Source organism: Anguilla anguilla, chromosome 13 (genome assembly GCF_013347855.1).
Source record: "Anguilla anguilla isolate fAngAng1 chromosome 13, fAngAng1.pri, whole genome shotgun sequence".
In the NCBI taxonomy this organism is placed as follows: domain Eukaryota; kingdom Metazoa; phylum Chordata; class Actinopteri; order Anguilliformes; family Anguillidae; genus Anguilla; species Anguilla anguilla.
In genome coordinates, this window is record NC_049213.1 from 2,340,001 (window position 1) to 2,350,000 (window position 10,000).

Sequence of the window (10,000 nt, forward strand, 5' to 3'; positions counted from 1 at the left end):
CCCGTCTCAGATGATGAACTCCGCCCCCTCCAGTGCTCGAGGTAGGTGTCAGCTCTGCTGCTCGTTTCCCAGAATCCTCAGCGTTGGAGTACCGAATGATCACGGACCGGACAGAGGAAAGATTTGTACCAGGATGAAACACTTCAACATTTCAGACAGCTGGAAAATCCCTGTGCATTACTGACATTTTTCTCACCAATATTAAGAGCAAAATTTTCTTTCTTGTGCTTGCACATTTTCATCAGTTACATGTTTGACAATTCTCAGGTAACTGGAGGAGCGTTTTCAAACTTGACAAGTTTTGGAAAATGAATGTGTATTTAAAGAATGTATTTGACCCAGGTCTGCTACAAATTGGACAAATCCAAAACGTGTGTAATTGGAAATTCTAGTGTTGCATTATTTATGTTATTAATTTTTCCTTATATATTGGCCTGTCCATGATGATGGGATTGAGATGTGTATTTACAGGGTGTATTTGCACACTCAGCTGTGTAGTGAGCTCAGGCGCCCCCTACAGGCCGGTCTCTGCTGGTTTTGATACTCTGTGCTGCCCTTGCTCCTGTCCCCCTGTGGTAGGCTCCCCGTCCCTGCCAGACAAGTACAGACACAATCGGGAGATTCTGATGCTCCTGCCCCCCCACCGGGAGAGGCCCAGCAGCGCCATGTACCCCGCCATGACCGAGAATGGGCAGGTAGGCCCCACCCCCTGTAGGGCACTGTCCTCGCCCCCTACATTACATTACATTACATTACAGGCATTTGGCAGACGCTCTTATCCAGAGCGACGTACAACAAAGTGTATAACCATAACCAGGAACAAGTATGACGAAACCCCTAGAGAGAAGTACCGGTCCAAGTGCAGGGAACAACCGCATAGTTCAACTTGGACCCTGATGGTTAAACTGATTAACACTAACAACGAGAACGGCAACAACGCAATCTATGGAAAAATAAAAATAAATAAAAATACAAGTAGTCGTTAAGACAGTTGATGCACCTAAGTCACCTATGAAACAGCTGCCTAGTTACAACCCTAAGTTTAGTCATTTACAGGGGGGAAGGGAGGGATGGGGAGAGGTGCAGCCTGAAGAGGTGGGTCTTCAGTCGTCGTTTGAAATGGGTCACAGTCTCAGCTGTTCTGACCTCCACAGGGAGGTCATTCCACCATCGTGGGGCCAGAAGAGACAGGAGACGTGTTCTGGAAGTGCAGGTGCGAAGAGGGGGAGGTGCTAGGCGTCCTGAGGTAGCAGAACGGAGGGATCTGGCTGGCATGTAGGGTTTGAATATCTTGTGGAGGTATGCTGGGGCTGATCCCTTGACTGCCTGGTATGCTAGGACCAATGTTTTAAATTTGATGCGAGCTATAACAGGCAGCCAGTGGAGGGTAGTGAGCAGGGGAGTTACGTGGGAGTGTCTGGGGAGGTTGAAGACCAGACGAGCCGCAGCATTCTGAATGAGCTGCAGGGGTCTGGTGGCAGATGCCGGTAGTCCAGCCAGAAGAGAGTTGCAGTAGTCCAGGCGGGATAGAACCATTGCTTGGACCAGGAGCTGGGTTGAGTAGGTGGTGAGAAAGGGGCGGATTCTGCGGATGTTGTATAGGAAAAATCTGCATGCCCGGATTACTGCTGCAATGTTGTTGGAGAGGGACAGCCTGTTGTCCATCATCACTCCGAGATTCTTGGCGCAGGGTGATGATGTCACTACGGTGTCCCCTAAGGAAATGGAAAAGTCGAGGATGGGAGAGGATAGAGCAGGAATAAAGATTAGCTCCGTCTTTCCCGGGTTGAGCTTCAGGTGGTGATTGTCCATCCAGCTCTGTATGTCCCTCAGGCAAGCGGAGATGCGGGCGGGGACCTGTGTGTCCGATGGGGAGAAGGAGAGAAAGAGTTGCGTGTCGTCGGCATAGGAGTGATAGGACAAGCCATGGGCAGATATTACAGGGCCAAGGGATCTGGTCCTACACAGCACTGTCCCCACCCCCTACACTGCACTGTCCCCACCCCCTCCAGAGCACTGTCCCCACCCCCTCCACAGCACTGTCCCCACCCCCTCCAGAGCACTGTCCCCACCCCCTCCACAGCACTGTCCCCGCCCCCTCCACAGCACTGTCCCCACCCCCTCCACAGCACTGTCCCCACCCCCTCCACAGCACTGTCCCCACCCCTACACAGCACTGTCCCCACCCCCTACACAGCACTGTCCCCACCCCCTACACAGCACTGTCCCCACCCCCTCCAGAGCACTGTCCCCACCCCCTCCAGAGCACTGTCCCCACCCCCTCCACAGCACTGTCTCCACCCCCTCCAGAGCACTGTCCCCACCCCCTCCACAGCACTGTCCCCGCCCCTATGCAGTGCTGTCCCCGCCCCCTCCACAGCACTGGCCCCGCCCCCTCCAGAGCACTGGCCCCGCCCCCTCCAGAGCACTGTCCCCACCCCCTCTACAGCACTGTCCCCGCCCCCTCCACAGCGCTGTCCCCGCCCCTCTCTCTTTCGGTTAACCCCGTGCGTGACTCTGACAGTTTTTTCTCGCCATTTGCAGCCCACCAACTTCCAGCGGGCGCTGTTCCACCAGGTGATCGGCCCCTGCAAGCCCTGCAGCGACCCCAACCTGTCTGTGGCAGAGAAAGGTACTGACCCCAACCTGTCTGTGACTGAGAAAGGTACTGACCCCAACCTGTCTGTGGCAGGGAAAGGTACTGACCCCAACCTGTCTGGCAGAGAAAGGTACTGACCCCAACCTGTCTGTGACTGAGAAAGGTACTGACCCCAACCTGTTTGTGACTGAGAAAGGTACTGACCCCAACCTGTCTGTGGCAGAGAAAGGTACTGACCCCAACCTGTTTGTGGCAGAGAAAGGTACTGACCCCAACCTGTCTGGCAGAGAAAGGTACTGACCCCAACCTGTCTGTGGCAGAGAAAGGTACTGACCCCAACCTGTTTGTGGCAGAGAAAGGTACTGACCCCAACCTGTCTGGCAGAGAAAGGTACTGACCCCAACCTGTCTGTGACTGAGAAAGGTACTGACCCCAACCTGTTTGTGACTGAGAAAGGTACTGACCCCAACCTGTCTGTGGCAGAGAAAGGTACTGACCCCAACCTGTCTGTGGCAGAGAAAGGTACTGACCCCAACCTGTTTGTGACTGAGAAAGGTACTGACCCCAACCTGTCTGTGGCAGAGAAAGGTACTGAACCCAACCTGTCTGTGGCAGAGAAAGGTACTGACCCCAACCTGTCTGTGACTGAGAAAGGTACTTACCCCAACCTGTCTGTGGCAGAGAAAGGTACTGACCTCACTCTCTGACCCCAACCTGTCTGTGGCAGAGAAAGGTACTGACCTCATTCTCTGACCCCAGCCTGTCTGTGGCAGAGAAAGGTACGGACCCCACTCTCTGCCCCCAACCTGTCTCTGACTCCAACCTGTAGTAGCAGTTTAGTAGTTGTCCCTTCTCTCATTCTGTCTGGTTTTGAGTCCAGTAGTGAGGAGACTTCCTGTGTTTTCTGTGACGTCCAGTGCAGCCAAAGATCCTTTATGCTCACCAGATACTCAGCTACTACCTTGCTTCTGTCCTCTCTACTTCTTAAATGTAGTATATTCTGTTAGTAATGGAACTCCAGTGCTACAGTGAAGTGTAGAAGGTATATTACCATAGTTCTGTCTGAGGCCCCGCCCCTTGCAGAAGTTGACTTGGAGCTGCTGGGTGGCTCATCCTGGTAAGGCAGTGTTCTAGCGCACAGATGGGCCCCAGAGTCTGGTGTCAAACTGGATCGTTCCAGAGCCAACTGTGGCCAGCAGGCCCACGGTGTGTGGCAGAGTTGATTCCAGCATCATCCCGGGGTTTCAGGCCGCCGGGGTAACAGGGTCCACCCCTGTCCAATCGGGTGCCCTGAGTGCACCTGTAATGGTGAACAGGAAGTGCCTTCCTCAGACTCAGCACCCAAAAAAATGCAGTGTGATGAGAAAGTAACAGCAGAGGTGGCGACAATGAGCCCTGATTTTAAAAAAAATACAAAAATTCAAGGAGCCATTAAAGCCATTGTTGTTTTACACCATGCCTATTTTCAACTTTATTTGCCAATATCTTCAAAATGGAAACAAATTTAAAAAATCTGTGAAGTTAACTCGAAGAGCTTGGTCCACACTTGCTTTCAACCACATTTTATAGAAATCAAACTATGTAGGAGAAGTGGGGAAAAATGAAAATGGTGGGGAAATTGTTTTAGTGGATCTTGGTAGTCCAGAATCATAGAGCTTACATGCAGAATTGCACTGAATTTGGTCTTAATCAGAGTTACGGTGTAGGAGATATAGCCTTTTAAGGTTTAAAATCAGATCTTTAATTATAGCATCACCATCTGGCCAACTGGAAATATATGCTTTGTATCTGAGTTTGCACATCTATTATTGGTGAAGATTTAATCTCTTAGCATTTGCCATACCACAGAAATTAGCAAAAAGCTGGAGGAAGAACCTGAAGAAAAAAATAATAAAACAAACCAGCACAAAAACAACTGTGTTCCAGCCCTATGGGTTTGGACTCCTAATAATAATAACAGTATTGCCTATTCAGAAAATGAATCTAAATGTAATTTATGAATTGAAAATTCATTATGGGCATTTTGTGATTCATAAATTGAATTGGATTTTATTTCATAAGCTGACTTCCAATTTTTTACAATAGATTTACATTACATTTATTTAGCGGACGCTGTTATCCAAAGTGACGTACACCCCAACCCTGATAATAATAGCAGTAAGAGTGGCCAGTCTTTAAGCAGTACCGAAGGACTTCCAGCAGGGGGCAGCATTGTGATTAATGGCGGTTATTCTCTCCATCAGTCCTCAGTGCTCCCAGCAGCTGGAGCCTGGACAGTGGCACCCGGGAGGCACTGCCGTTCCTCGCTGCCCACGTGGGGAGTGTGATGGCCCCCCCAGTCCCGCCCCGAACCCTGCCTCCCGGTAAGACCCTCATCCAAGCCCCCCCCCATCAACCACCCCACCCCCCCGTCCCGCCCCGAACCCTGCCTCCCGGTAAGACCCTCATCCAAGCCCCCCCCCATCAACCACCCCACCCCCCCGTCCCGCCCCAAACCCTGCCTCCTGGTAAGAGCCCCCACCCACCCCCCCTTCTAGACCCCCCAGGAAGGACAGGGGGGCAGGAGCCGTCCCGGGCCCAAGCCCTGCCCCTGCTGAGCCACACCTTTACCCGCTAAACCCCACAGGCCTTGGCTGGGCTATGAGACACAGGGGGAAGATGAGACACAAGAGGCCCTGGGATAGGCTCACCCAGATGCTGGAGCAGAACGCTGTGAAAGCATCGCTGTGGAAGGCCCAGATCCAGCTCACTCTGGATGGCCATAGGTTTAATATCTGACAGAATCTGTTTCATTCCAAAACTTGTTTTATTGGGCACAATTTGTTTTGTTTGTAGTGCCAAACATCACAGATAGCTGGACAGGCTACGCCGTAAGAGCTGTGTGTAGAGTAAAGGCTCTTTTTGTGCTTTAATGAGGAACCAATTAGCTTCTAAGAGCTCTTCTGCTGTTGAGAATGTGTGACTCAATCATTGTGCTTCTTGCTTTGTTGCAGTTTGTTTTTCAGGCATACGTTGTCCTCTATTTCCATAAAAGTGTTTAGAGTTTCGGAGTGCTTCCAATTTTTCTTCTATTCATTTGCTTCCAAGCACCTAGGAAGGACATGTACATTCAAGATTTGTTTTAAATTTGAGAAACGGTTTGGATACTGCTGTGGGGACTTTTCCAGCGACATTGCTCCATACTTGTAACAAAGGGTTATTTTTTTGTCTGTGGACCAGCAGGTGTGTGTGTGTGTGTGTGTGTGTGTGCGCGTGCGCACCTGAAAAGGTCTCTCCAACATGTCCACTGTGGTGAAGGCTGGTATTTTGCTAGTTCCTTAAGTGTGTTCTACTTCTTTGTCCTGTCCAAAACTGTAGCTTTGTGTGGAATTCTCTCATTTTTCTCTGATTAACTGCCCTGTGCCCCTGTATCCTTCCCATACACCCCCTTAGCGGGTCCGAATGAGCTAGGCTTCGGATTGTGTCCTCGTTAGTGTCTGTGTGTGTGTGTGTGTCTATGCGTGTGTGAGTGAGAGTGTGTGTGTGTGTGTGTGTGTGTGTGTCTATGTGTGTGTGACTGAGAGAGTGTGTGTGTGTGTGAGAGAGAGAATGTGTGTGTATTAATGTGTGTGTGTGTGTGTGTGTGTCTATGCGTGTGTGAGTGAGAGTGTGTGTGTGTGTGTGTGTGTGTGTGTGTGTGTCTATGTGTGTGTGACTGAGAGAGTGTGTGTGTGTGTCTGTGTGTGTGTGTGAGAGAGAGAATGTGTGCGTGTGTGTGTGTGTGTGTGTGCGTGCGTGCGTGTGTGTGTGTGCATTTCTCCAACCCTTGCTGTGTCTCTTCCCTTTAGGACACTTCTCGATACACTTCGATGCTTTCCACCACCAGATCAGCGAGCTCCCTCCAGCCCTGCCTGCCCGCTCTTTACGAAAGGTACCCTCTGCTGCTCTGCTTCCTGTCCGCCCCTGTGCACTAACCACGCCCCTGCCCCGCCCTGGCCACGCCCCTGCCCCGCCCCACCACTGCTCTCCCGCTGTTCTAGCAGTGTGTTCTTGCTTGTGTGTGTGTGCGTGTGTGTGTCTGGTCCTCACAAAAAGCAAGACACTGCTGCAGTGTGTGTGTGTGTGTCTGGTCCTCACAAAAAACAAGACACTGCTGCAGTGTGTGTGTGTGTGTGTCTGGTACTCACAAAAAGCAAGACACTGCTGCAGTGTGTGTGTGTGTGTGTCTTGTCCTCACAAAAAACAAGACACTGCTGCAGTGTGTGTGTGTTTGTGTCAGGTACTCACAAAAAGCAAGACACTGCTGCAGTGTGTGTGTGTGTGTGTCTGGTCCTCACAAAAAGCAAGACACTGCTGCAGTGTGTGTGTGTGTGTGTGTCTGGTCCTCACAAAAAACAAGACACTGCTGCAGTGTGTGTGTGTGTGTGTGTTGACTGCCAAATAAAAGAAAGGAATATAACTATTCAAGGTGTAAATCCTGATGTTTTGCCGTCCATGTTGCAGCATTTTCAGCTGTTGTAAATCAGGCATAATATTCTTTAGAAAATGGGTTCAATGTCATGATCTATGAATGGTTGGAGGTTTATTGAAGCAGAATAAACAGCTTGGCTTGCAGGTAATTGCTGCTGCAGTTTGAGTTTATTATGCCGGATACATTGTGATGTCCTTGAATATGAGCAAAACACTCCTCTTTCACAACATACGTTAACTTTCACAATTCACTGCTCTTGTGAAATGGCTAACACTGGCTAGCTAACCAGTCCCTTGCTAATACAATTAAAGGGATTAATAGCTGCTGCCCTCTTCATCTTGCATTATGGGACATAAAACTGTTACACTGTCAGCTGCTGTAGCTTGTTAGCTTGCAAGAAAAGTGGCTAACTAGCAAATGAATGGGCTTTTCAGCTATTGATATCAGTTATTTCAGCAAAGCTATTTCAGCAGGCTAGCAAGCTGTTAAACAGTTTCCAGCGTTTCTATTGGTTAGGAAAGCTCCTCCTCCAGCATTTCTTGCTAATGGTTGAGGGAAGGAGATGCGAGAGAAAGGATGCCCTTTGTGGTGCCTGTTTGGAAAGGAGTGTAATTATACATGCTCCCTTCAGGTCAAACTGTGAGATCTTTAACATTTTCTAGCATCTTTGCCAGCGTGGTGATGTCTGGAATGACATTTGAAGCACACGGGGGTGCATTAAGAGAGAGAACTAGAGAGTATTTAAAGATAATTATTTACTGTAGTAAGACACTGTCACAAAACTCCTCTTTGCTGTAATTGACAGAAGGACTTTTCTTGTAGAACTAGCAGTTATTATAGTTATGCCCAGTTGTATAAATGTGTATATCACTGTTTTGGCCATCCAGTTAATCTAGCTGCCTCTTGCTGATATGTGCACTCTTACCTTGATAAACGACTGGATAGCTGGCTAATAGCTATTTAGTATTTATATATATCATGGATGATAGCTATTGTTTGCTTATTTAGAATGCCAGAGCTTTGACTGGTTAGTGAGTAAATTAGCTGGTTGGTTTATTTCCTAGCAGGTTCTTTATTTGGGTGACTAACTCGAGCTTGCTACAGCTTTCTGTAAAGAGCAGTAAGTTGCTAGCACTGTCGTTCCACCTTGGCTCACTCTTTCCGGACGCAGAGAGAGCATTCCTGTGGAGTGGCGGAGTATTTGCAGCTTCTGAATGGGTGGAAAATGAAACCGCTCTGAGAAATTCTGCTCTCAGTTCTCAGACTTTCAAGGCTGAGAAAACAGAGACATTTTTACAGAATGTAATGTTCGTCTCTGGACGTCGTGCCTAAAAGCTTCTTTCAGCCGTGAGGGTTTTCCGTCTGAGTAGCTTCCGGAGATGGAATTGAGGACAAAGAGATATGTTAAATGACAGGGTGGTCTGGATGTCTGTTCTGCCATATTTGACGCGAGCTCTTTTCCTCTCTTCCCCCCCCCCCCCCCCCCCCCCCCCCCCCCCCACAGTCTCCCTTACACCCCATCCCTGCCTCGCCCACCAGCCCGCAGTCTGGCCTGGACGGCAGTAACTCCACCCTGTCTGGGAGCGCCAGCAGCGGGGTCTCCTCGCTGAGCGAGAGCAACTTCGGGCAGCCCTCGGAGCCCCCCCCTCGGGCCGACGCCCTGGACCCGCCCCCCGGGCAGCCCTGGGCCGCCGACGAGGACGGCGAGTCCCCCTACCTGCCCGTCCGCTACAGCGTCTCCGAGCCGGACGTCCTGGACTCCTCCAAGCCCACACCCTGCCGCAGCCACTCCGCCCCTGGGGGGGTCGCCCCCGCCCCGCCGGAGGGCCCCCCGCCGCACCTCCACCCCCACCCCCACTACCACCACGAGCCGCCCCCCGCCCTGCCCCCCAAGCCCTACCTGAGGGAGGGCTGCATCCCGGAGGAGGACCTCCAGCCCACGCCCAGGCCCATGCCCATGCCCCGGAAGATCTCCCAGCCCCTGCTCACCAACAAGGAGGAGCAGGCCAAGGTGGCCTGGGAGCACGGGGTCAGTGAGGAGTAGGGGCGGAGGGAGGGGCAGCCGAGGCCCAAGCGTTCGGGAAGGAAGGAAGGAAGGATGGATGGATGGAGGGATGGAAGGAGGGATGAAAGGAGAGAAGTATCAGCCCCGGAAGGATGGGACGGGTGGAGAGGGTTCTCTTCCTCCGGACCGGGACCTCTCCGGACTGCTCACCGCATTCCCATGCTTTTCCGGGCACGGGACGGGACGCCCGAGGAACGCTCTGCTCTGCGGTAGGGCCGGCGTTCTCTTCGTCCCAAAACATTCGCCTCGTACCCCCGGCCCGTGTGGGGATGGGGAGTCCCTTCGCTGTGGCCGACATCTGGAATGAAGAAGACTTTAGGTTACATTAGTGTTCAGCTAAGATTGCACTGGTGCAGTGAGTATAATGGAGGGTGCCTAAAGTGCTCTCTCATGTTTAAGCGATGACCCAGGATTCAGTACATAGTCAGATTTCAGGTGTTTGAATGTTATTCTTCATAAACGACCCTGGATCACCGAGCATGTTATACTTCTTGATAGACTCAGAGTAGTTATCCTTGGAAACGTAAAAATCGAGTCTTTTTTGTTTTTGAGAAACCACGTTTTGGAAGATTTTAGCACCAAAAACATTTCTTTACCCACAACTATTTATTAAAAAGGTAAAGAGGGAAAATCAATGTCTATAGAAAATGTGGTGTGTATTTCTGTACACGATACAGACTCTTCAGGATCGTTTTAAAGTATGGACTTGCACCCGGAGAAATATGTTTTCTGTTGCAGTGGCTTTATATATTTCTAAGTGGACTTAAAGCAAACTAATAACATGGTGTGTGGAAGACTTGTTTTTCCACACACTCATGTGAAACCTTTGGTTTCCTTTAGATTTTAGTTGTAGTTTTACGTTGGAAGTTATATATAGATTTTTTTT

The 10,000-nt window shown here is 50.4% G+C and overlaps 1 protein-coding gene across 13 annotated transcripts in view; it reads left to right on the forward strand.

Annotated features, from left to right (window-relative positions):
* Positions 1–10,000, forward strand: part of dock3 (dedicator of cytokinesis 3) — a 312,362-nt gene that overhangs the window by 300,687 nt on the left and 1,675 nt on the right. For 8 of the 13 annotated variants that reach the window (XM_035388217.1, XM_035388222.1, XM_035388223.1 and 5 more), the window contains 6 exons: positions 1–41; positions 577–695; positions 2,545–2,632; positions 4,843–4,962; positions 6,427–6,509; positions 8,554–10,000. The exon at positions 1–41 is cut by the window's left edge and continues 41 nt beyond it; the exon at positions 8,554–10,000 is cut by the window's right edge and continues 1,675 nt beyond it. In XM_035388217.1, coding sequence (XP_035244108.1) covers positions 1–41; positions 577–695; positions 2,545–2,632; positions 4,843–4,962; positions 6,427–6,509; positions 8,554–9,093 — 991 coding nt within the window. In that variant the 3' untranslated portion in view covers positions 9,094–10,000. The remainder of the gene's footprint in view (positions 42–576; positions 696–2,544; positions 2,633–4,842; positions 4,963–6,426; positions 6,510–8,553) is intronic. The other 5 variants (XM_035388230.1, XM_035388226.1, XM_035388231.1 and 2 more) reach the window with 2 other exon arrangements.